Source organism: Macrotis lagotis, chromosome X (assembly GCF_037893015.1).
Source record: "Macrotis lagotis isolate mMagLag1 chromosome X, bilby.v1.9.chrom.fasta, whole genome shotgun sequence".
Classification (NCBI taxonomy): domain Eukaryota; kingdom Metazoa; phylum Chordata; class Mammalia; order Peramelemorphia; family Peramelidae; genus Macrotis; species Macrotis lagotis.
Genome location: NC_133666.1, coordinates 449,436,029 through 449,463,935, shown reverse-complemented (window position 1 = coordinate 449,463,935; position 27,907 = coordinate 449,436,029). Strand labels below are relative to the sequence as shown.

General features: G+C 36.9%; 1 protein-coding gene across 1 annotated transcript; it reads left to right on the top strand.

Annotated features, from left to right (window-relative positions):
• The first annotated feature begins 1,027 nt into the window (after positions 1 to 1,027).
• LOC141498477 (proteasome subunit alpha type-7-like) lies at positions 1,028 to 27,907 on the top strand. Its single transcript, XM_074201677.1, has 7 exons — positions 1,028 to 1,569; positions 10,362 to 10,488; positions 17,296 to 17,420; positions 20,600 to 20,722; positions 23,339 to 23,458; positions 23,595 to 23,657; positions 27,507 to 27,907. Exons 1-7 carry the CDS (start codon positions 1,219 to 1,221, stop codon positions 27,597 to 27,599), a joined length of 1,002 nt encoding a protein of 333 aa, XP_074057778.1. The 5' UTR covers positions 1,028 to 1,218; the 3' UTR covers positions 27,600 to 27,907.

Here is a 27,907-nt window from a genome sequence, read left to right as displayed (position 1 = left end):
TAATTAGTAACATAAATAAACTGTTTACCTCTGTGTACCCTTCTGAACTTTTGTGCTTTTTTTCCCTCCTAGTTTTCTTGCTACTATTATTTAAGCAGCTGTGCCAGTCAGTACCTATATTCTAATTCTGCTTTTTTTTCATTCAGTATTACTTCATCTTTTCCTGAATTTTGATTCTTCAAATTTAATAGTTGTTATGGCACAATACTCTTTTATGCTATCCATATACCATCATGTGTTAAACCATTCCTTAGGGAATGTAGATAAGCTTTTTTGAAAACAAAATCTTGCTATTACTAATAATGCTGCTAAGTATTGTTGTTAACATTCTTTATCTTTGCCAATTTAATGGCTGCACAACATCTCAAAATTGTTTTGGTTTGTGTAATTATTAGGGAGTTAACATTTTTTCAAGTTGTTGATAATTAATTTGTTTTAAAAGTTTCTACTGTCTTTCCCCCCTCTTTAGCAGTTTTTTAAAATTTTCTTTTTCAAATTTTGAGTTCTAAATTCTTTCCCTCCCCCCGTAACAGTCATTATGCGATCCCTATTTTGGGGGGGAAAAAAGAGTATTTTTTTTTATTTGAAGGAAATGCACACTGTATCTTTCGAAATAAGCAAAAACAGATCCAGCAGCGCATCCTTATTCTTGCCCGTGTTCTACCCCGCCAGTCCCCGATACGTAACAGAATGGGAAAACTCCAGGTTCATTAAGCGGATAAAAACCTGAGCACACATTCCCGCTTTTCCCGACGTTGCGTGAATTACACTCTCCGAAACTATAATAACGCTGGGCACATGCCGGGCCCTTCTCGCGCAGAAGCTCCGCATTCGCGCTTCCCCGCTGGGGGCCGCCCCGTCGGGCGCCGCGAGCGAGGCTGGAACGCTTCCGAACGCACCCGACTAGCCGTTAGCAGCCGGCGTGGGGAGGCGGGCGCCGGCCCCGCGGGCGGTTTAGGGGGCCGCTGGGCGGGCGGGAAGTGAGCGGTCGGGAGGGCCGGGGCAGCCGCCGGCGCCGAGCCCGGGAAGGGCGGCGACTTTCGTCTCTCCCCTCACCTGTCTGTCCGCGGGAGGCGGGAGCGCAGGGACGGACGGACGCAGACGGGCTTCTCCCATTCGTAACTATTTACGCGGTTAAAGCTGGTTCTCTCTCGGAATCCGGGAAAAAAAAAACAAAACAAAAGGCAACATAGTTAAAGCTGCGGGAAGCCGGAGAGCATGAGGGAGGGGCAGGTCCGGGGCGAGGGCGAGCCGGGGGAGGAGGGGCGAAGGGCTCATAAAGCTCCCCGAGCCGCGGCCCGGGCGCGGTGGCCGGGCCCCCGGAGGCGTGCGCGGAGCTGCTGGGCCGCGGGCTGTCGGCGCCTCGCACGCGCCGCGGCGCATGGGGCGGGTCTTCCTCCTGCTGCGCTGGCCCCGGCGGCGGCGGCGGCTACTCCGCGGGCGGCTTCGGCTCGTCCTCGTGCTGCTATGGCGGCCCGCTATGATCGCGCCATCACCGTCTTCTCCCCCGACGGCCATCTCTTCCAAGTGGAGTATGCGCAAGAGGCGGTGAAGAAGGGGTCGACGGCGGTGAGCCTGCTCCTCCCTGCCCGCGGGCGCTCCCCTCCGCGGCTCCCCGGCCCCGGCCGCCTGCCCCGCCGTGTCCGGCGGAGGCGCGAGGCGCCCGGGACCCCCCTTCCCCGGGGTGGAAGCTCGGGGCGAGCCCGGCGCCTCCACGAGGTGTGAAGGGCCCTGGCCCCGGACGGAGGCCGCCGAACGGAGCTGTCGGTTATAGAAACAGTAACATATATAAGGAAAATGTGCTTATCCGGCAAATAAGGATACGTACGAGTCTCTACTTACGGAAAAACCTCGTTTGAGCTTTTTCTCCTTAGGAGGCCCCCGCCAGGGTGACCTCGGACAAATGTTAAAAATAACCGAATGTCTCTAGTGAAAGCGAGCAAATGATAGCAGTCATTACTTCTCTATAAGAGAATTAAAGTATTTTTGTAGGGGGGGGCGCCTTCCCGCAACTATCTTGGGAGGTTGGAAAACTTGCCTTTAGACAAACCTCTGAACTTTACTTAATGGAGCCTCTTAATTAAAGCTAGCGAAGAAGCGCAATCCTGGATACGGTATAATTAACTCAGAATTAAAGCCGCGGGGCCTCTCTAGCGGGACCTGCCAGGTTTTATATTCATATGTGTATATATACATATATATATAAACATGTATCATATGTATATACATTTGTTATGTGTGTGGAAATATATATATATATAAATATATAAAAATATATATAAACATACATCATATGTATATACATTTGTTACGTGTGTGGAAATATATATATAAATATATATGTAAATAAATATATATATAAACATATACATCATATGTATATACATTTGTTATGTGTGTGGAAATATATATATATATAAATATGTATATATAAACATATACATCATACGTATATACATTTGTTGTGTGTGGAAACGTGCCTAATGGTGCACAAAAGTGCATTTGACGTGCCCAACAGCCCTGTTTGCGGGCGGGGGTTGAGCCCCTTCGGGCCTCCGCGGTCGCGCCGCGCGCTGGAGCCCTGAGCGCGGGGCTTGCGGCGCCCGGTCCGGGGCTCTGCAGCCCGAGCGGCCGCTGGTCCCGCCCCAGCGCCCCCGGCTCTAAAACGGACGCTGAAAGGAAGACAACGGCCCGCCGCCCCTCCCCCGCGCTCCCGGGGCGGGCGCCCGGCCTAGCGGCGCGGGTGTCCCACCGGATCCGCCCCGCGAGGGCGGCGCCGTTAGGAGCCGCGTTTAAACCCGGCTCGGACCCCGCCATGATTGGATGAATAAATAAGTAGATAAATAAAATGAGGAGAAAGCACTCTCTGACTTTAGTGGGGGGGCCCAAAACCGAATGCAGCCACTCCCTGGGGGACCGGCCGGCGTGACCGCCCGCCCTCAGGGCAACGGCTCCGGGAGGTCCCGCGCGCGGGGCCGCTCGGCTTGACTGTAACTGGGGAAAACCAGGCTGGGTGTCCCAGGGGCCCGGCCCGGGCTCCAGTTCCACACAGGATCCGATGAGGAAAACTGGTCCTAGGCGTGGAGCAAAGAGGACTAGGAAAATGCGGCCTTCCCCGCCAGCCCGCATGCACTTGTGGACCCCACACTTAGCAACTCTAGTGTAGCGGTAACTCGTCCACAGAAATAGTGCAGATGCAACGGGGAAACACTAGTATTGGTGTTTGGGAATGGGGGGAAAATCAAGTATTTACACTTCCAAGGACGTCCACTGTGGTGTCTGGTTATAATAAAAAGTACTCCTGTCTTGTAGCATTTTTAATGATAGGAAGTTTATGAGTTAGCTCCAATTTGCTGGACAGGGACATTGAAGTTTTGAATTTTTTTTTTTGATATGAATTATGGAAATTCACTTTCTACCAAAAACATTCAAACACACAGCTAATGCCTTAACATGGAGATTTATTTAATGGGCCTTCACCATTTTGTAATGGTAAGGAATAGAGCCCTCAGAATATATTGGTCCAAATAACAGGTGGTTGTCATAATAGAGGAGATAGGAAAGGCTTTCTAAGAAAGCAGGCCTCATATTTAGCTTGGTGACTGGGAAGATCTGTTTGGATCTCTATATCACCCTCTCATTCATTCCCCTTTCCCTTGATGCTTCCTGCACAATTACATTGTGAAGTGTTCCACCTTTCCATTTGCAGTACTGCAGTTGCCAAGTTATAACTTCACTAGATTTATTAAAATCAAAAGTGCATATCAGTTAAGGTTGCATTTTCTCAGTCTTTTTGCTTTCTGCCTTTATAAGCCTGAGAATAAAAAAGGACTAGGTTCCTTACTTTAGGATTTCTGAATTCTTCTGGGATTTCAGAACTCCTCTCTCCCTCTTCTCCCTCCTTCTCTTTCTCCCTCTCTCCTTCCCCCAATATATAAAGAGATTTTATATATATATATATATATATATATACATACAAATATATTTAAATATATATGTATGTGTATATATGTTTGTTTTATATATGTAAATATTGCATATGCATAGCTAAAATTTCAGAAGTCTGTTAACTAGTTAATTTTAATTCATTCATCTTTCTTCCCTTTTCCTGCATGGATATATCATGGCAGAAGGAGTTAATTAATTCACTTTCATCAATTATTTTATATGCAAAGTGTTGAAAAATAACACTGGGAAGAAAGACAAGGTTTTTTTCCAGTCATTCTATAATATTTTTAAATTAAATAGCACCCCAAAGTTTTGCTTCTGTTTTATGAGTAATTTAATTTTTTTTTGGTAATGATAAGTTTAAGAAAAGCCTCCTGTGCCTTAAACCAAAAGGGGGCTATTTGGATAGAAATATTTCCCCCCCCCCCCAGTATGGTATGTAGCATCTGGTTAGAAAATACTATCCAGGTTTCAGAGCTGAAAATGAAAGGAGTAATGGGAGAAGACTGAAGTGTAATAAGAAACCACTTTGGCTCATTTAAAATGTTTTAGAAATGCCATAGAACTGATGGATGACTCCTTTGTAATGAGCTGTAAAAGGGTAAGGATATAAAAATACCTATATTGGGTATTTTTAAAGATACATTACAAGGATGAGACAGTTTTATCTCAGTAGATTCTGAAATTACAATTTGCATCTTTGTATGGAGTTATTCAGTGTGTTTCCTTGAGGGTGCAATGACCTTTTTTACATAGTATAAAGTTTATAATGATACTTGTTTAATAAGATAGCTAGAAGAGTACTGCAGGAATGCAGTATTTATAAATACAGAAAAGTACTTAGGATGTGACAAGAGCAGACAGTATAGACCCGGGTATGGTCTATTCTGATGTCTTTTTGCATAATATAGATGAGATATCTTTAGGTAAAAGGTGTCCCCTTAATCTATAAGGAAAATTTTTTGGACTCTGCGGTTTTGCAGTTGATCAGCCGCATGCTTTGAGACAAAAGAGACCTGGCGTGTTGTTTCCTCAGTTTCTTGTTCTCTAACATTTGGGTAGAGATCTGGTAGAGTTTGGTAACCAAGGCAAGGAACATAACCCTGTTTGTCTCAAATTTCCCTTATTTTTAAAGTTGGAGAAGGAATTGGCAAACTTCTCTAGTATCTTTGCCAAGAAAACCCCATTTCGTGTCATGAAGGTTAAGACACTGTTGAAATGACTGAACAGCAACAACTGGTAGAGAGGTTATTCAGTTTCAAACCAAGTAATACTATATAGTCACACCTAATGGTTTTATAGTTGGGGAACTTGAGACTCAAGTGACTTGCCCAAGGTCACACTGGTTTTGTCAGTGGCAGAATTTGAACTCACATGCAGAGTGGATAAGGTTTCTGGATTTGGAATCTAGTAGCCTGGATTCAAACCCAACTCTCAGCACTTGTTAGCTTAGGTACTTCTGGGCGAGTTATCTTTCTCAGTCTATTTCCTCATCTGTAAAATGAAGGGATTTAGATGGCTTCCCAGAATGTTTTCTAGCTCTAAATATGTTAGCCTCTTTATTAGACTTATGGTAGCCACTAAACACTACTTCTGAGTCTCTTTTTTCCCCACAGTCTCTTCACTTTTGAGTTTCATTCTTATCATCTTTTTCATCCTATCCCAGTCCTGCTTACTGTTTACCTTTTCCAGGCTTTCCTCTTTTCTCAAGAGATTATTACCACTAAGCTTCCAGCCTTCCTCCAACCAAAATCTTGTTTTCATATTTGAGACTGTAACATCCATTTTGATGTGGGAGCCTTTTTTATATGGTTGTTGATTGATTGACTCCCCTTGAGAACAAATAGCCTATTCATAGCCTTTGATCATTTAGCTATTGGGATATGGTTCCTACTCTTATATTAGGGCATCTTTGAAGGTCCTCATTATGTTAAAACTGCTTACAAAAACAAAAAAACTTAAAGTTATTAGTAGTTTAAAACTGCACTGGGACTTTTGGGCAACACCCTATATATTTCAGTCGATTCTACATCAAAATCATAGTGATAATCTATAATAGACACCTCATTTTTTTAGAAAAGCCTTAAGCATTTTTCCATTATAATACTTGTTAATTTAGATAGATGGTAGTTACCCTATTAAGGAAAGATCCTTTTCTTCCAGCACTTATCCCTGACCCAAAGTAGGGACTTTACAGATGTTTATTGGAATAGGATGGATTATTGGATTAGATTCCTGGTTTTTGACAGAAAAGGGGGTGGTGTTTCATGATACAATCGGATAGTTTTTGTTTTTTTTAAACATAGTCTTCCTTAGGGAATTTATCTCCCAAACACTTTTACTAATAAAACAAAAAAAGAATGGAACAATTAATTTAACACCAAAGAACTAGAAAACCAACAAATCAAAAGCCATAAAATACAAAAATAGAAATTTTTAAAAAGTCAAAGAAAAAATTAACAAAATGTAAAGCAAAAAAATCTGAAGTGGCAAAACTTGAAATTTTTTAAAAACTATTTGTTGGGGTGGCTAGGTGGCATAGTAGATAAAGCACTGGCCCTGGAGTCAGGAGTACCTGGGTTCAAATCTGGTCTCAGACACTTAATAATTACCTAGCTGTGTGGCCTTAGGCAAGCCACTTATCCTTGTTTGCCTTACAAAAAAATAAAAATAAAACTATTTGTTAACTTAATCTTATTTTTCAAAATAGAAAATCAAATTGTTACTATCAAAAATTGAAAAAGAATTTACCACAGATAAAAGAGAAAATAAAGGAATTGTTAGAAACTTTTCTCCACTCTATATGCCAACAATTTGATAACTTAGATGAAATTGATGAATGTTTTTAAAAAATTAGAGATTAATTAAAAATTTATTATTAAATTATTATTATTAAATTAAAAATTAATTAAAAATTTGTAGATTAAAGAAATAGAAAAGGTAAATAAATAACCTAAGGGGGAAAAAAAGGAAATAAAGAGAATTATTAGAAACTTTTCTCAATTATATATTCTAACAACTTGATAATTTAAATGAGATGAATAAATGTTTTTTAAAAATTTTAAATATGCAGATTAACAGTCTAAGAAATAGAAAATGTGGGGTGGCTAGGTGGCATAGTGGATAAAGCACTGGACCTGGAGTCAGGAGTACCTGGGTTCAAATCTGGTCTCAGACACTTAATAATTACCTAGCTGTGTGACCTTGGGCAAACCACTTAACCCCATTTGCCTTGCAAAAAACCTAAAAAAGAAAAAAATTAATTTTCTAATATTATTTATTAAAACACTTTCCTTTTTCCAACAGTATAATTATGTGCGGTCAGATATTCTTCTTATATTTCAACTAAAACAATATAAAGCAGAGTTTGAATTCAAAGGCTGATAGAAAGATCTGGTTATTTTCTATTAAACCAGACATTAAAAGAGAGATGAAAAAAATTCATAAAACAATTCAGACCAAAAAATTAGAGAACCATTATCTTAAAGACCATTATCCCTAAAGAATATTGACCCAAAAATTTTTTTAAAAACTTTTGACCCCAAAAAAACCTTAAATTTTTTTTTAATTAACATTTATTTTCTTTTCTTCCTCCCTTCCCAATGTGGGAAAGGGGGGAGAAAAACAAAACCAAAACACTTTTTAACAAATATGTGTAATCAAACAAAACAAATTTCTTGTCTAAAAATGTGTTTTTAATATTAAGTTTATATTATTAAGTTTATCACTTCTGTGTCAGGAAGTGAATGGATAAACTGAGTTTATAAAAATAAATATGCTGAAAGCAATTACAGTATGTCTTGGACTCCTTAACCTTATTTAATGATGTATAAGAAAAGGTCATACTGATCTAATGTTTAGTTTTAAAATTAATTTCACTAACCCTACTAGCATTACATATGCACATAGAAATGTCCTTCATTTTTCAAAGAAATCCATGACATGCAAGTGAATTGGATTTGAGTGAGGGGGTGCTGTGCTAAGTTATCAGCCTCACTTTCTCCTCCAGAGCCATCGGAGTCCAGTAAACAGAAGTGAATTAGGAGAACTGGAGATGGCTTTGGCCTTGTATTTGAGGTAGTCAGGGTTGTAACTTTCGTAAGGTCAACATAACTAGTGTCAGACTGGATTTGAACTCCTGTCCTCCTGATTCCAAGGCCAGTGCTCTACCCACTGCTCCATCTGAAGTCATGATACTCCATTTCATACTGAATTGGTTTGGGGTTTAGTTTAGTTTTTTTTTTTGGCAAAGCAATGGGGTTTAGTGACTTGTCCAAGGTCACACAGCTAGGTAAATTATGAAGCTGGATTTGAACTCAGATCCTTTTGACTCCAGAGATGCTATATCCATCTAAATGCACCTAGTTTTTTTTTCACAGTACCATGAATTCTATATATCACTTTGAAAATTCTACCCCTCTTCAAGATTGAGAAATTTTTGTTTTGTGCCTTTTTCCCTCTTTAACCTACTCCCTATCCTTGCTTGCCTTTTTTTTTCCTGTTGATTTTAATGTATCTATACAAAAGTGCATTCAACCCTTCATTTCAGAGCAGAATATGATTTATTTAATGCTCATTCTTCCTATCCCTTACTTCCATGTTAGGTATATTCTTCTCACATACCCTAATTATAAGGAATAACAAGTTTCACATCATCCATTCCTCCTTTCAGTATAGTATGTTACTCCTTTTGACTTTTTCAAACCCTCAGAACACAACTTTTGATGAAAAGTTTCCAAAAGGAGTTATATTTCCTTCCCCCCATAGAATGCTAGCATCACATCATCATATAACCATTTTCAATCGGTCAAATAAATTTCCTTTTGTAGGTTGCTCCTGATTCTTGTGTTTGTATTTCAGAGTTGCACACAACTCTGATCTCTTCAAATTCCTATCTTTTATTAGAGGTCCATTTTATTCTCTATAGGATCATACTCCATTTTGAGTTTTTTTTGCAAGGCAGTGGGGTTAAGTGACTTTGCCAAGGCCACACAGCTAGGTAATAAGTGTCTGAGGTCAGATTTGAACTCAGGTCCTCCTGACTCCAGGACTGGTGCTCTATCCACTGCGCCACCTAGTCCCCCCTCCCCTATTTTGAGTTATTATTGATTGAAGCTTTGACATAAATGTAAAAGGATCTTTCCAACAGACAGCAATCAACTCTGATTGGTTAACAGTGAATGAAAGAATGAATATTCTAATGAGAGGTGAGCCTATTCTAATGAGGGACTGAGGGACATGACTGATCACTCAGTCTTGGACAAAAACACTCTTCCCAGGCCACCCTGGTTGAGTCTAAGGCAATCTAGACAATCTTGACTAAAAACAATGGGCTGAAACACAATTCACCAATTGACCTGGATTAGAATTTCTTTACCTTATGATCAGATCTAAGTTTTCTTAGTTGGGTAAATTCCATCCAAGATTTCATTTCTTTATCTTGTGCTTCAAAGGCTGACTGAATATGAAAGGAAACCTATTGTTGAATGATTGCAAGCAAACTAATAAATCTGAACAGTAAGAATGGTATCATAATCAAAACATAATGGAGGGGATTAATCAATATTAATATTGTTCCATGTATATTGAATGGTGGGAAATCATTCAGGTCTCTCCAAGAAAAAAAATGACAATTTTGAGAAAGGTTAATTTCTAAACCTCCCCCTAAAATATGATTCCTTCTGCAAAAACCTCCTCAAAATGCCAAATAAGGGGGCGGCTAGGTGATGCTGTGGATAGAGCATCAGCCCTGGAGTCAGGAGGACCTGAATTCAAATGTGCTCTCAGCTGTGTGACCTTGGGCAAGCCACTTAACCCCATTGCCTTGCCAAAAAAAAAGTGCCAACTGAGTAATTTGTGGCCTTTACAATGTCATACAGCAGAAGACTGTTTTACTAAATGTAAAAATTGTTTTATTAATTGCCTATTCCACTATTGCCTATGGAAACCATGACTAGATGTCTGTTGTGAGTTTCTGGTTTGACAAAGAGAAACTTGAATTCTTTCAGACATGTTGCAATCTGTTCAGAGATTATTGAAGAATGGAATCCAAGGCAGGGAGAATACAGGGCAGCCAGTAGTTCAGTCAAGGAGTAGTAAAAATTGCTGGTTATCAGTGTTAAGGATGCTTTGTTTAGAATTTTCTTTTGAAAAGATTTCATGTGTTTCCCATTATTTCCTTGTCCCAGAAGCAACTCAGTGGGAAAGGACATTTTAGAACTGACTTTATAGATACTTAGGGAAAGCAATCAAAAAAAAATTCATACCCAGTTACAGAACACTTTTTGTCTTCCTTGGTTTCACTCATTAAATTGTTTTTTAAATATATGTAAAAATTTTCCTTAATTGAATAATTGTAAAATGCTATTTTTATTAAAAGAACTACTAACCCTTTCTATCTTTTTATGATTTAGGTTGGCATTCGGGGCACGGATATAGTTGTACTTGGAGTAGAAAAAAAATCCGTGGCTAAGCTTCAAGATGAAAGAACTGTAAGGAAGATCTGTGCCCTTGATGACCATGTCTGCATGGCTTTTGCAGGTATTTATAACCAATGGAGATAGAAGAAAGTAACTGCTTCAAAGAATTTGAAATAGCAAAGCCCTGTTGTGGAGTTGGATTTAATGACAAGGCCTATATGATTTGATTATCTAGACAGGCCATCACAGGCATATTATTATAGATAATTGAAACTCCTCATTTGAACCCATTAGTCTGTTCAAGTATTTATTGGCCAAGATTACAGATACAAGAGAATATTTGCTCAATAGAATTCACAATAGCAAAGTCACTATTGTAGAATTGGAATTTTCATCTCATCATCATGCTTGAATAATAATAACTAGTTTTATCTTTACAACAACCATAGGAGGTAGGTTGAATGATCTAAGGGACAGTATAGAAAGATTGTCTTGATGTCAAAATACCAGGAGAAGGACATGGCAAAACCCTCCATTATCTTTTAAGAAAACCCCATAGGGTCTATGTTTTAGCATGGTTATAAATGTAGAGCCTCTATCAGATTGCTTTCTGTCAGAGGGAGAGGAACGGGGAGGGGAAGGAGAAAAATGTAAAACTCAAAACCTTGCCCAAAAAATGATAGGTAAAAGCTACAGTTGCATGTAATTGGAAAGACAAATAAGAAAAATATGTTAAAAAAAAAAGCCATATATATATGTGTGTGTGTGTGTGTGTGTGTGTGTGTGTGTGTATATAATATATATATATATATATATATAATATAGAGAGAGAGAGAGAGAGAGAGAGAGAGAGAGAGAGAGAGGTGAGTGAGTGTGTTCACGGTGTCACAAAAAATAAACCCAACTGTAGAAAAAAAATTCTGAAAAGAAATATCCACCCCAGATATCACATATATCATTTTCATACTAAAAATGTACTTTTACCATTTATTTCTAATTTATGTAATTTCTTAGGTCTCAGTTTCTTCCTCTGTAAAATGGGGACAACCACATTCGTCCAATCTATCCTCAAATGTTGCTTGTTATGTTTAGACAGGATAATAGATAGGAAAACTCTTTGTAATCTGTTAAACTAGCATGTAGTATTTTTATTATGCACGTAGTATTTGTGATATCTTGAGTTGATATTCCTCTTTAGCAAGGTTTTCTTCTTAACCTTTTTTGTGTCATAGGTGTTTATTGAATCCTATAGATCTCTTCAGAATTTTGTTGGTCAGGGGGCGGTGCAGTGGATAAAGCCACCAGCCCTGGAGTCAGGAGTACCTGGGTTCAAATCTGGTCTCAGACATTTAATAATTACCTAGCTGTGTGGCCTTGGGCAAGCCACTTAACCCCGTTTGCCTTGCAAAAACCTAAAAATAAAAATAATTTTGTTGGTTAGTTGTGTTATGACTTTTCATGACCCTCATGGATTGACCATATTGTCTGTCCATGGGGTTTTCTTGACAAAGATATTGGAATGATTTGCCATTTCCTTCTCTTGTGGGATTAAGGGGGAAACATGTCTGATAAATTTACCATAAAAGAAATTCTCAGAGTTTGGGTCTGAGCAAAACAAGTCTTTATTGTCTTTCTAAAGAAAGGGCAAGCTCTCAAAACCTTACACCAAAAGTGGTAAAAGTAGAGCTGCGCCCAAAGGCCAGTCAAGCAAGATTATGTATGGCTTAATGCAGGTCCGTGCCCCCCCCCCCCCCAGCCACCCTCTCCTTAACCCATTGGCTGAGTCTCTGGAGGCACAATCTTATTCACAGAAAGTCTACCCCAGCAACAGATAAAGAGAAAAGAATGAACTATTTGCATAACATTTTCCCCACCAGATGGTGAGGTAACTTGGGACCTTCATAATTTATCTTAATGAGGTAATGTTCATGGTTAGCCTGTCCTCCTAGTTTGCAAAAATAGTCTTATCATAGAACAGTGTCTCTGAGCCTCCTTTGGAATGCAGAGTTTTTGAGGAATAGTCCAATAATAATAGTTTGTTTTCCCTAGTATTGCTTAACCCTGAGAAGACTTCACTAGGAATGGGAATATTCCCACTCACAGGTGTAATGAGTTGCCTAGGATCACACAACTAATAAGTGCCTGAGGCTAGATTTGAATCCTGACTCCAAGCCCAGAGCTCTAGACTGAGTCACCTAGCTGCTGCCTCAGAATATTGTTTGTATATAAAAAAAATTCAAAATAAAGCCTGGAATTACAAAAGAAATTAATTATATTGAAATATAATTATCAAAATATTTAAGTTTACACCCTGAAGATTAAGGAAATATTGGGAAATCCATGATGTTCTACCTATGAAAATAGTCCTGAGAACTTCCCATGGTACCTTGCATTGTAGAATGTACTTATTAAAGACATGTTGAAGCCTTTTTAATTAAAAGTTTAGGCGGTGTGTTTTGGTAAATTTGGGGAGTGTTTTTCTTTGTTTTCCTTACTGAAAATAGGTAATATACTGAAAATGTGTTTTTTTTCCTTAAACACATTGCTCAAAAATATACATATATTTCCCTTTCTCCATACATAAAATTCTGCCAAATCCAAAAACAGAAATATGGAACTTTTTCTAGCCATTATTCTTTATATCAAATTGAGGTTTCGATATATAGAGGAAAAGGCTTAAGATAGTTACTTTTTTTTTCTCAATAACTAAATCTTTCACTTTTAGTAGTTGTTACTTAACCATCAATTCTGAAGTCTTCTGTATTCTTGATAAGAATCTTTAAATGATGTTTATGTGACCAAGAGAAATACATAGATAATAAATCACAGAATGCTGAAAATTATAAGGAAACCAAACATCTTCATTTTACAGATGAAGAAACCAAGGCCTGGGATTAAGGGATTTTTAAGGGGATTTTTTTTTCCCCAAGGTTAAAGTATAAATATGACTCCAATAGGCACATTTAGGTTAATTTGGGTACCATTTGATTTATTATTGTGTTCTCCATTTTTCACTGTTTATCAGATTATGTAGTTTTCAGATTTGAAGTTATTCAAATTTCAGATTTTTCAATTTATCTGCTTTTTTAAATCTTATTAAATTCCTTATTAATAGTTTTGTTTTATTATTGAAACCAATGCAATTGTTTGAAGCTCAATAGAGCTAGTTGTACTAAACTTGTATTAAAATGCCATGATTAATTCTTCTAAATCAGCACTTACTACTTTTGTTAACTTATGAATCTGCTGAAAATATTAATTTCAAATCCCTAGGTGAATGGAGCATTAGAAATCAGTGTTTAGAGTTTTCCAGAAAGAGTAAACATGATGAATACATAGTCCAAAATGTTTGAGTAAGTTCTTAAGCAAGCATGCCTCCTTTTGAGTCATTAGAATGATAAAACTGCTTCCCATCTTCCCCCAAGCACATGTGAACATGGTCTTCATTAGTCATTAAATGATATCATTGACAAATTCTGGAGCAGGCTTTGTGTGATGTGAGAGACAATCAAAGAAGATATGGGAACTAATATGGAAATTTATTAAATATAAGACATGTACAACTTTTACCCCAGGTTATCCACTGTCAAGGGAAGGGGGGGGTAGAAGGGAGGGAGGTAGAAAAATGTTAAACTCAAAAACTTTCAAAAGGATAAGTGTTGATAACTATCTTTGCATGTAATTGCAGGGGGAAAGGTTTTGAGTCATTAAAAAATAAATTTAAAAAATATTTTATTTACTTTTCCAATTACATGCAATGGTAGTTTTCAATTGTCATTTTTTTTTTGCAAGGCTTTGAGTTTCATATTTTTCTCTCTCACCTTCCAAGCAGTCTAATAAAGTTATGTATAATATGCTAAACATAAATCCATAATAATCATGTTGTGAAAGAAGAATCATATCAAAACAGGGAAAAAAATTGGAGAGAGAAAAAACTTAATACAGAAGATAACTTTTAAAATTTGAAGATAGTAAGCTTTGGTCTGCATTGAAATTCCATAGTTCCTTCTCTGGATATAGGTGGTACTTTCCATCTTAAGTCTTTTAGAAATGTCTTTGATTCATGTACTGCTGAAAGGAGCAAATCCATTGTAGTTGATCACCAGTGTTGCTTTGTTTTCAGTTCATGCAAGTCTTTCCATGCTATGCTGAAGTCCCATCCCTCATGTTTCTTTTAGAACAATAGTGTTCCATCCCAATCATATACCAAAATTGGTTTAGCCATTCCCCAGTTGATGAGTATCTCCTCAATTTCCAATTGTTTACCACTAGGGAAAGAGGTTCTATAAAAATTGTTGTACGTGTGGGTTTTTCACCCCTTTTTGTGATCTCTTTGAGATATAGATATAGTAGGGGTCTTAGTGGATAAAAGGATTTACACAATTTTATTTCCTTTTAGGCATAATTAACAGATTGCTCTCCAGAAATGTAGATCAGTTCACAACTCTACCAACAATGCATTAGTGTCCCAATTTTCCCACATCTCCTCCAACATTAATCATTTCCCTTTTTAGTTATATTGACCATTCTGATAGGTGTGAGGGTAGTGCCTCAGAGTTGTTTTAATTTCCATTACTCTAATACTGATTTTAGAGCATTTTTTCATATGACTATGGATAGCTTTCATTTTTTTCCTCTGAGAATTGTCTTTTTAAATTCTTTTATTTTTATTTTTTTTTTGCAAAAGGTTAAATGTTGAGAATTATCTTTGCTTGTAATCAGGGGAAAATGTTTTGAGTCAATAAAAAAAAATTAAAAGGTATATTTAAAAAAAACTATGGGAGGACATAGTAGCTGTCTTAAATATTTGAAGACTTGACCGTGTCGAGGGGAAATTAGCTGTGTCCTGTGACTGTTTTTCAAACATGATAGTGAACTTCCAACACTGAAGATTTATTTTTTTTGTTTAATATGTCTCTTGCTGAAATAATATCTATACAAATATTAAAGCTTTATAAAATGAAGATCTTTACAAAAATATCCTTGCATTCATACAATCCTGAGAGGTAGGTGCTATTATTATTATCCCCTGTTTTACAGTTGAGGAAACTGAGGCAGATAGAATTCACATGACTTAGCCAAGATCACACAATTAATAAATGTCTTGAGTCTGGATTTGATTTTGGGTCTTTTGGACTCTAGAGCCAACATTGTATCTACTGTGCCATCTAGCTGCCAAAGCCAGAGATGAGACAGTTCCTGTCTTTGAGAAGCTTGCACTATAGAATGAAAATTAATCTTCCTGGTTTTAGAAACAGATTCATTAAAAACAGATAACCCCTAATAAGTAAAGTGCTTAATACAGTGCTTGTCTATGGTAGGGTCTCGAGCTAGATGACTCTGAGATCCCAGCTTTTAAGATTCCATAATTTTTAAATCTGTAGAATTAAAACACATTTTAAAAAATGGTTCTACTGATATTTATTGGTGATCACTGATGAGAGGCATAAATGGCATAAAAATACTGGTATATGAGTTGACTTAGATTTTACCCAGCTTTCTGGGGTTTTAATCTTCCCCACCAGCTCCTCCTCTGGTTCCACTGCCTTCTCTTGCTTCATCATCTTTATAATCCTCCTCCATAATATTTTGCAATTGGGCTTGCTCTTCAAACTACTCTTGCCTTAAGACATCTTATATTCTTGACAAGTTCATCAAGAACATCCCAGTTGAAGTGGTTTCTAAAACAAAGAACAGATTATTTTGACCCTTTTTCCTATAATTTAGGAAATTATAGTGGTTGATCTTGTCCCATTGACCAGCAAAAAAACATTTTTTTCCTCAGGATTAGAATATTCTTGGTTAGTGAAGAAGCATAGAAGGAAGTGATAGGAGGAAATGGGAAGAAGAGTATTAAAAGAAGAGTGAGATTTAAGGATATTGAAAAAGTACAATAGCATTGAGCTATTAATAGAGAAAAATCTAAATGAAATTGCTTCATGAGAAAGACAAATGATAAATATGATTACTGGACTAGTCGTTGATGTTAGTGTTGTATTGGAATGCTATAAGAATTATGTGAAATTTTTTTAAAAATTTCAAGTGCCTTAGAAGAAAAATAGTTGACTTTTCTTTCTAGAATTCCTCTTTAAATATAAGAGCAAACTTGATAAATTTCAGTTATATTCCTTTAGAGGGGGAAAAAAATCAAGCCGAGAATCAGTTGGTAGAATCAGATGCCATGGAAATTGTATTGTCAGGAATATATTAGTTTCTGATCCCAGTGAGCTACATATTGGTCAGACCAATTTAGAGTCCCAGCAGTATATTGCCTGTCTTTCCAATGTAATGTTGAACTTTTCTCAATTTTTGTCATTTTTGCCAATTTGTAGGGGTGAATCCAAAGGTTATTTTAACTTTTTTTTTGTTATTATTACTAGTGATTTGTTCTGTACTTTCAAATGATCATTTAGAGCCTAACATTTTTTTATTTTTTACATTTCTGTTAAGTATTCTCTTGATGCTTTTGTTATGTATAACTTGAATATAGCTTGAAAATCATTATTTTATCAGTGATATTTGATGCATATATATTCCTATTTGTTCTACCTTCATTGATTTTATTCTGTAAAGGCTTTTTAATTCTATGTATGTAATTATCTATTTTATTAATAGGGTTATTTTCTTTAAAAAAAATTATTTATTTAAGGTAATGGGGTTAATTGACTTTCCCAAGGTCACACAGCTAGGCAATTATTAAATGTCTGAGGTCATATTGGAATTCAGGTCCTCCTGACTCAGAGCTAGTGCTCTATCCACTTGGGCCACTAGCTGCCCTGAACTATTTTCAAATAATGAAACTTTATAAGGAATATGTAAACCTCACCTTCCTAGCAGTCTTTAAAAATAAGTACATTTTCACCTAGACTGACGAATTGAGTTCCTTAAAAATGATAACACTTTTAATGGCATATTGGATTTTTTGCAGGCTTGACCGCAGATGCTAGAATAGTAATTAATCGAGCCCGTGTGGAGTGCCAAAGCCACAAGTTAACTGTTGAGGATCCAGTCACAGTAGAATATATAACACGTTTCATAGCAACGTTGAAGCAGGTAAGGACCTATCTTTTAATGAATAGATTTCTATCACATCGTCTAATAATAGTTCCAGATTACCCTTACTCAATATTAACAGTAATAATAACTAACACTTAAACAAAGCTTTATGGTTTATAAGGTTCTTTATATAAATATTAGCTCATTTTATTCTGACAATAGTACTGGGAGAATAGGTTCTAAGTAGTTGATTCCAGGCTACAGAAAGGTAAGAATTGTCTATAATTTTGTTTTACTTTTGATTTCTCCTCTTAATACTTAGAATAGTGCTGTTTAGGAACTGTTTGATAAATGATTTCTCCTATAATGTTTATCTCCTATAAATTTTTTCAAGCTACCAATTGGTCAGCAACATCTGGAAGCATATCCAAACTGGAATTCTATTCCTCCCCTCCTAACTTGCCTGTTTTTTTACTGAAGTCATAATGTATTCTTCTCTTTCCCATTTCCCTTTTGATAGGGTCACTAGTTTGTCTTTGCAACAATTTAAGTTCTGGACCTCATCCCTTGTCCCCTGGACTGCTCCAGTAGCCTCTCTGAGTTTCCCTTATCTAATCTATCAAGGAAGGAACATGAACCTAGTACTTCCTATTTTCCTCTAGGATATTATAAGCCCCCCAGGTAGTACTGAATATTTAGAGTCAGACAAATGGTCAAAGGATATGCAAAGACAATTTATAGATGAGGAGATCAAAGCAATCCATAGCCATATGAAAAATTGCTCTAAATCATTACTTATTAGAGAAATGCAAATTAAAGCTTCTCTGAGGTACCACCTCACACCTCTCAGACTGGTCAGTATGACCAGAAAGGATAATGACCATTGTTGGAAGACTTGCTGGAAGGGAAATCTGGAACACTATTACACTGTTGTTGGAGCTGTGAACTCATCCAACCTTTCTAGAGAGAAATTTGGAACTACGCTCAAAAGGCAACAAAAATGAACATGCCCTTTGATCCAGCAATACCACTACTACTGGGTCTATACTTTGAAGAGATGATGAAAAAAGGTAAAAACATCACCTGTACAAAAATATGCATAGCAGCTTTGTTTGTGGTGGCAAAGAATTGGAAATCAAGTAAATGTCCTTCAATTGGGGAATGTCTTAGCAAACTGGTATAGTCATGTCATGGAACACTGTTGTTCTATTAGAAACCAGGAGGGATGGGAATTCAGGGAAGCCTGGAGGGATTTGTATGAACTGATGCTGAGTGAGAAAAGCAGAACCAGGTAAACACTGTACACCCTAACACCAATATGGGGGTGATGTTCAACCTTGATGGACTTGCTCATTCCATCAGTGCAACAGTCAGGGACAATTTGGGGCTGTTTGCAATGGAGAATACCATCTGTATCCAGAAAAAGAACTGTGGAGTTTGAACAAAGACCAAGGACTATCACTTGATATAGGGCATCATCACTTTGTATCTAGATTAGCCTTCTAATTGACTTCCCTGCAGTAGGTCTTGGCTCCCTTCTAACCCCCCACGTGCTTCCAAAATGAGTGTCCTCAGGTCAGATCTGTCTCTTTCACTTGTATTCATTCAATAAACTCTTAATGGTTTATGATTGTCTCTAATGAAAAATAGAAACATCTTTATTGAACTATTAAAAACCTTTATAATCTTTCCCTAGTCTATTTTCTGTCCTCAATAGAGATTCCTCCCTGCCCCCAAGGCACTGTAAAATCTTGTCAAATTGGCCTTCTGTCCTGTTCCTCATGACTCCCTCTGCCATCCCCCATCCTGAAGATGCCCCCCTTTTCTCCTTTTCCTTAGAAGCAGAGTTCAAGAATTGACTTGTGGTCCGTCAGCAGGTATATAATTGGCAGTAGGTGAAATTTGAACCCGGGTCCTTCTTAACTCCAAGATAGACCTTTTATCCATTCAGCTATGTTCTTCCTTTAAGATGTCAGCATCCAGTAATCCTTATTTCCATCCAAGTACAAATCATGTCTTAGTGTGCTCAACTTCAGAAATTGGACAAGGTAGTAGGATTAGGTATAGTTGATAGAATTTTTTATAAGTTGTTTTACTCATGACCAACCCTTCAGGTTTCCATTTGGAGTTTACAACCTACTAACTTAGGTAAATCAGGTAAACTCTGCACCTCAATTTGCTTATTTGCAAATTGAGGTCCTGAGGTCTCTTCTACCTCTAAAATATGTAGTGTCGTATTCATAATAGACACTTATACAAGTATAGAAGGAATTCCCAATAAGAGGAGTCACTGTGGTGGGGGGAGGAGAGTCTCAGGGAAGGTTTAATTAGGAAAGTAGAAGTATCTGTGCATGTATATGAAAGAAAAAAAATGAAATGACTTATATGCCTGGACTTGAAAGCATAGGATAAGAGCTTATTTTAAATACTTAGAAGGAGCCTTGGGCCAAAGAGAATTCACTTTGTGGGGAGTATTTGGGCTTAGGAGATTTAATTATAGACATGTGTTACATGCAGGTGGCACTAAGCTCATTGTTCAATTTTTCAGTGTGAGCATTTTTACTCCTCAGAACTCAGCAAATGTTACAAATCAGGATTTTATATAGTGCTTGTTTATTATTGTTACAGAAGCAGCTTGGTGGTGCAGAGAGCTGGCCTGAAGTCAGGAAGACCTGGGTTCAAAACCAACCTCAGATACTTACTAGCTATGTGATCTTGGGCAAGTTGTGTAACTACTGCCTGCCTCAGTTTTCTGAACTGTAAAATGGGGATAGAAATGGTAGTTATGAGAATCCAGTAACATATATTTTAAAGTGCTTAGTAGGGAGTGGTTAGGTGGCACAATGGATAGAGCACCAGCCCTGGAGTCAAGAGTACCTGAGTTCAAATCCAATGCAAGCCGCTTAACCCCATTTGCCTTGCAAAAACCTAAAAACATGAAAAACATAAAATGCTTAGCAGAGTGCTGCACATAATGCTAGCTATTGTTATCATTGATTTCTAGACATAAGGAAGTGCTGGAGAAAATAGTAATGCAGATGAAAAGTGTGTCATAACCCTTTTTTATATAGAGCTAGCTATTAAAAACATCAACACATTTCTGCTTAGCTCCTATTGAGAATATGGGTAACTATTGAAAATTGGAGCTTCTTAACTTTGGTCTATAGCCTGAAAGTTGCCTTCAGTTATTAGTTTTTTAGAAAGCTACTATTAATTATAAAACTTTTCACCTCCAGAGATACACACAAAGCAACGGACGCAGACCTTTTGGCATTTCTGCTTTAATTGTGGGTTTTGATGATGATGGTATCCCAAGGTTATATCAGACTGACCCATCTGGCACTTACCATGCTTGGAAGGTATGTTTCACTGTTTTATTTAAAAGTAGAGGGAAGCTGCTAAGTGTTGAAGTGTATAGAGCATCTGCCCTGGAGTCAGAAGGGCCTGACTTCAAATCTAGCCTCAGACACTGAATACTTAACTTTGCTGTGAACTTGGGCAAGTCAATTAACCCCATTGCCTTCCCAAAACTAAAACAAAAAAAGTAGTAGAGTTCATTCTTAAGTGTTTGCACACTTTAGGATGTACAACAAAGCACTCTACCTTATCAGAATAGTAATTGTGACATAAATGCTTACAGAAGGAATTCCTGCTATTCGCTATAATACTGTTCAGATGGCTAAAGAAAGTTTCTTGATTTATTATAAACATGTTGGTTTCCTTTCTTTTGATAAAGGGGAGCAAAGTATGAGAAATGTTAAATGCTTAAGGATGGAAAAAATAATCTTGAAATTATTAAATATGAGGCATATTATTAAATATAAGGCATGTACTAATTTTGTGATAATGGTCAAGTCTCTTGCCCTCTGTCCTTCAGCTATAAAATGAGGTATAATATTCTTGCCTGCCTCACAAAGTTGTTGTGATGAGTGCTTTTTTTATAAATCCAAAAGTACCTATATAAGCAGTAAGGTAACATTATGACAAATCAGAAATTGTATTTCAGATACTTGATGTTTTCATACTTAAAAATGATTATAAATATTGGAATCATTTATAACTACTTGAAGCTGTTTACAATTTAATGAAATTAATTTCCACAAAATGTCTTAACTTGTATATGTCAGTCTCCCCCTCACTTTGTCCCACTCCCCACCACCGTTCAGTCTCTGCAGCCTGGATCCAGGGCCAGCTCTGTCATAAACCAGCTGGGGGAATCCTGTACAAGTTACTTAACTTCCTCAATTCTTCCTCCTTCCCCATAAGTTTTAGTTGTAGCAAAAGTGTTGATCTCCCTATTAGAGGCAAATATTTACTAGGAGTATCATACACAAAGAGACTCTTAGGTCCAATCCAAAAGGAAATCTCTATCAGTATTCTTTGTGCATTTATTCCAAATCATTTTTCCTCCTACATTATCACCATATTTGTGGTTCCTTTAGTAGGTAGAGAAGTTAGGCAGAGAAGACGATTTAGGGGGGGGAGAACACAGTTAACCTAACTTTGAACATATTCAATTTGAGACACCTGTGGTGACATTTGGGGGAGGGGGGCATCCCGAGGGCAATTTATTAGAGATGTAGGGCTGCAGCTGGGAGAGTCGAGGGCTGAATAGAGGTTACAGTTAATGCTGCAAGCTGCTGAGAGTATTGAAAAGGTCATGAAGGGAGTCTGTCTGGGACTGTTCATACACAGGGAGTGTTTCATGGTCCCAGCACTGATGAGAAAGGATGGAAGAGTCATGTTGAAAATGAACTTTGATAAAGCAATGTCATGAGAACATAAGAGGTAGAGTGTGATGGGGGTGGGGGAGGTCCAGTACTTCTACATAAACACCTTAGCGGGAAGAATAAGAACAAAGAATCTCCTGGATTTAGCAATTAAGCATTAGCACCCTTGGTGGAAAGATCAGAGTCAGTTGAGTAATGAACACTAAATGAGAAATAAGAAAGTAGAAGCAATAAGGATGTTTTTCTTGGACATTTTACATGGAAAAGGAAGGCGAAAGATTAAACTATATATTGTGCAGGGATGGTAGAATCAAATGAACATTTAGTTGTTTTCTGTTTTTATTTTTTTAATTACAAGCAAAAGTCATTTTCAACATTAGTTTTGTTCTTAAGGATTTGGACGACAATGGATGAGAAGAATTGAGAATTTGGGGAATGAGGGGATGTTTGTGGGATAAGTTATTAAAGGGGACCAGGGACCAAGGTCAGAAGTAGAGGAGTTATCTAACAAGGAGAAAGGCTCCTACAACTCTCCAGATGATAAGCATCTCTTTAGTTTCTACCACTTGGCTACCACTAAGTAGGTAGGGGTATGAATTTTTCAGTTTAGATGGTGAATAGGATAGAGACTCTTGAGTCAAAAGGAGCCAAATTTCCAGGTCAGCCTCAGATGCTTAATTACTAGTTGTGTCTCCCTGGGCAATTCACTTAACTTTTGATGGCTTCATTTACAGTATTTAATAAATTATTTTTTCCTTGCCTTAATCCTTCAGAAGATCAATCATGTATAATCTATGAGATGAACTAAGGATAAAAAGTACAAAGAATGAAAGTCTTATTCACAATGAGTCCATAGATTCAGAATAGACTAAATAACTTCTAGAGACCATTGAGTCCAAACTCAGTTATAGATGAGGAAACTGAGCATGGAGTAAATGATTTGCCCAGGATCACACAGATAATAAATATTTGAAATAAGATTTGATCCCATATCTCCCCATCTCCAAATCCAGTGTCTCCATCCAATAGACTACCTTACTTTTGGCATAATTTGGACTTTAATCAAAGAGATCATTGAAATACTGAATTATTAAATAAAACATTTTTAGTCTTTTAAGTCTAAAATTCCAAACTTATTCTGGAGGATACCGTCCTATAAACAAAACTCTTAAGGCTACTTAGATTCAATAATTGGAAAACAAATGTATTTATATGACAGTGAGAGTTGTAATTATTCTTTTTCAGGCAAATGCAATAGGCCGCAGTGCTAAGACAGTTCGTGAATTTCTGGAAAAAAATTACACAGAAGGCACTATAGCAACTGACAGTGAAGCCATCAAGTTGGCAATAAGAGCTCTGCTAGAAGTAAGTCAGCCTGTGCAGGGCTTGCTTACAGCAAGGCCTTCAGAAGAACTTGTTTTCCTCTCCCTACCTCACTAGTTTATTAAAATAGAAAGTGCTTTGTGGAAACCCTTCTAATACTGTGCTTTTATCATTCTAGGTTGTCCAATCTGGTGGAAAAAATATCGAACTTGCTATCATAAGAAGAAACCAGCCATTGAAGGTAGAAGTGATTGAGCTATACATCTCCAGTCAGAAATAGTAGTCCTCCTTGACACCTGAGCACCTCAATGAAATAAATTGTCCCCTAATATCTGGTGATGGGATGTTTTCGGCATTACTATTCAGTCATAATGCACTCAGTTATAAATAAGCTATATTCATCATTTTAAGGTCCTTGAAGGGCCTGAAAAGAATAATACAGGAAATGCATTTGAAAGTATATTTTTGGTATCTGGTCATAAGGAAAACCTGACTTTTTTTTGGATAAGACTGTTGGTATCAAGTACTGGGTAAAACTGTTCATTATGACTGGCTTATATTAGGCTTAATAAATAATTCATTAGCCACAAGAATTTCTGGAAGCTATTCTAAGTTTTACCCTACCTCCTTGGTGTGAAGGCTTTGTTGGTAGAAAACCCTATGATGCTAAGCAGGCAGGTGACTCATTGGATAGTGTTGACCCTGGAGATGGGAAGCTGTGGATTCAGAAATGCCCTTAATACCTATTAGTTTCGTGACTTGATCATTTTAATCTCAATCTGCTTGTTTCCTCATCTACAAAAATGCGCTTTTCAAAAGATGAAAATAAACGCTGATACTTCAATTAAAATTTGCGTTTATCTTTGGGAAAGGTAGATAGAAATCAAGGCATGGAAGGCTTGCTCCAGTCAGGGAGACTTCATATAAGAGCCCACTTGGGCTGGAGCATAGAGTATTCATAGTTATGAGCCCAGACGAGTAGATGAAATTTTAATTGCCCTGTCATTAATGGTTTGTGCCAGAAAGACTTAGTAGAACAGACCCAACTATAAAGTAGTAGAACAAGCTTGGATTTTATATAAACTTAATATTCTTGAACCCCTTAAAATAATAAAATAATCTCAGCTAACATTTACATAGTTTTTCTAAGTTTATTCTCCAAAGCATTTTAAATATTACGATGCTAGGACAGTGATAAGTCCCTTTACTGATAATTTTATTGTTCAGTTCTAGTTGTGTTCTATTCTTTGTGACCCATTTGGGATTTACTTAGGAAAGATACTGGAGTGGTTTGCCATTTCCTTCTCTAGCTCATTTTACAGATGAGAAAACTGAGGCAAGCACAGTCAAGTGCCTTGCCAGACAGCTTGTGTCTAGAGCCAGATTTGAACTTAGGTAGATGAGTCCTTCCTGATTCTAGGCCCTGGTGTCCTATACCACTTAGCTTCCCCTTGCTGATAATAACTCTACTCTTTAAAGACAGTATTCAACTCTTTTAACTTTAACAGAAATAGACATTTCCTCCCCTCAATTAGATCTAGTCTATTAAACTTCATATTTGCCATACTCCAATCCTAAACTCTTCTTTCCATTTACAATCACTGTACTAATTCCACTCTTAGTCTCCTCTTACCATTTATTATGCAATTTAAGTAGATAAATAAAATTTAGAGTTCAAAGAATCATGGGGTCCTAGATTTAGGGCTTTAGACCTTGGAGGTCATCTAGTTCAATGCATTCCTTTTAAAGGCAATGAAGCCAATACCCAGAGGAATTAATGACTTTACCTAAATAACATAATTGTCAGTGAATATTCAGGACTAAAATATGAACCTAAGTTTTCTGACAACTAGTCAAGAGATTTTTCCAATGTATGACATGGTAGAGGATTAAAAAAGTCATTTGCTTCCAAAATTTGCTATCTTTGGAGTATAGAGGATTAACCTCTGTATTTATCTGAATATTTATTTTGTAATTTAGGGGCTTTGAAGCTTTAGACTCAAAACATGAAATCCAAAGCCATTGTAAGAGGTTCTTAAATTAGTTTTCATGTTACTGTAGAAATTAAATGAGGATAGCAAAGAGAAGATCCTGAAATTAGAGATTGTGAGGGAGCCTCTGTTTTAAATAATCCCCTAAAACTTAATAGCAGAAATCTCAAAAAAATAAAAGCAAGATTTGGTAGAATCTTTTTAAGAAAATTAAAGGGGGCAGCTAGGTGGCACAATGGATAGAGCACTGGCCTTGGGGTCAGGAGGACCTGAGTAAAAATTCAGCCACAGTCACTTAATAATTATCTAACTGTGTGTGTGTGTGACCTCAGGCTAGTCACTTTACCCAGTTGCCTTGAAAAGAAAGAAAGAAAACCTCACAGCATATAGGTCATGGGGTTATGAAGAATTGGACATGACTGGGCAGCTTATAAGAGGTAGAAGGGGGGAGAGTAAAAGAGTCAAGGATGATTACAAACTTCAGTGACTTAGAGATGTCAGCATCCTTAATAGGGGAGGCGGCAGCTAGGTGGCCTAGTGGATAAAGCACTGGCCTTGGAGTCAGGAGTACCTGGGTTCAAATCTGGTCTCAGACACTTAATAATTACCTAGCTGTGTGGCCTTGGGCAAGCCACTTAACTCCATTTGCCTTGCAAAAACCTAAAAAAAAAGATGTTTAAAGGAGGGGGGGTATATTCCATTTTGTACATGTTGAGTTTGAGATGCTTATTGAACATGCAGATGAAAAAGTCCAGCAGATACGGATGTGATGGAACACTATTGTTCTATAAGAAATTTTGAGGGATAGGACTTCAGACCAGCATGGAAAGACTTGGACAAATTAATGCAGAGTAAAGTGAGCAGAACATTGTACATACTAACAGCAACATTGGGTGATGATCAGCTATGATGGACTTGTTCATTTCAGCAGCACAATAATCAGAGACTTATTTTAAAAGACTTGTGATGGAGAATACCATCCTCACCCAGAGAAAGAACTGAGGAATATTAAATGCAGACCAAAGCTTACTACCTTCAATTATTTTTAAAAACGTCTTATGAATTGTCATGTTTTTCTCTCTTAATTTTTTTCTGTTGGATGTGATTCTTTCATAACATGATTAATATAAATATGTTCAGCATGGTTTTATAGCTGTAGAGCTTATATTACATTGCTTTTTGTAAGGGAAGGGGGAAGGAAAGGGAAGGGGAAAAATATAAAAAAATGATTGTTGAAAACTACCATTATGTGTAACAGGATGGATAGATGGACAGATGGCAAAAAAAAAATAAAGAAAAAAATCAACCAAGCATAGGACTTCTAAAAAAAATAGAAATGTTAAGGTTGGAAATATATAAATTGGGAAATCATTTGCAATCCTTTTCTTTAAGTTAGGGAAGAGAAGTATTTTTTTTAATCCTCTATACAATTTATTTTTGTATTTCCTTATTTAATTTTATACTTTTTATTTACTGAAATACATGAAATCTTAATTTACCTCTCAAATAGTTAAAAAAAGTTCATATGATTCATTTTCTAACAAAATGGGTTGAATCATAATATAGTATAATTTATATATATCTGTAAAATCATAATTAACTACAATATAAAATACAATAAAAGGCAAGTTTTTTGCCTTGATTTTTTTCCTTTTGACCTTTCTGGACTCAATGATTTTGGAAAATAAACACCACAGGAATTTGGTGTACCTTCTGGTGCATGTTAGAATGGGGATTTTGAAATTAAAAATCAATGCTATTTTGGGGTTTTAATTTTTTTTTTGTTTGGGAGGCATTTTGGAGTTAAATGACGTGCCCAAGGTCACACAGCTAGTGTCTGAGGCTGAACCCAGTGATCTATCTGCCCATTGTACCACTTTGCTGCCCCCAAGTTGACAATATTTTAAAATAAAAGTTCAAATGCATTACTACAGATCTTTAGGTATAGTTGACATAATTGAAAATTATTTTTCCTTTCATTTGCTATCATGTTATCAGCAAAGAGTAGGTCATTAATATATGTATCTGAATTTGTTTCATAATTAATCCAAGCCAATGTGACAGTAATTTAAATTAAATTAAGTTTTATTTCATTTCAGATGTTTAGTGCCAAAGAAATTGAATCTCAAGTGGCGGATATAGAAAAAGAAAAGGAAGAAGCAGAGAAAAAAAAATCAAAGAAGTCTTTCTAATGTTAAGTAATCGTACCACTTGAAAAATTGGTAACATTCAGAAATTATCTACTTGTATTTGCATTTTTTGTCTGAGCTTTTGAGGCACCATTTGTAACTTTTAAACCTACTATATAGAATTTTCAGAAAGTTAATCCCAGTAATAGTTAAAAGCATATTTTCATCTTGACTTGTTGTGAGATTCTGATTCTAAGGCTTACCAGGAAGGATTTTCTTTAAGGATATGTTTGATATAGCAATTGGAATTTATAAACACAAAAAGTTGTTTGAAAATAAATATTCAATAAAGCATTAAGCATTTACTATTA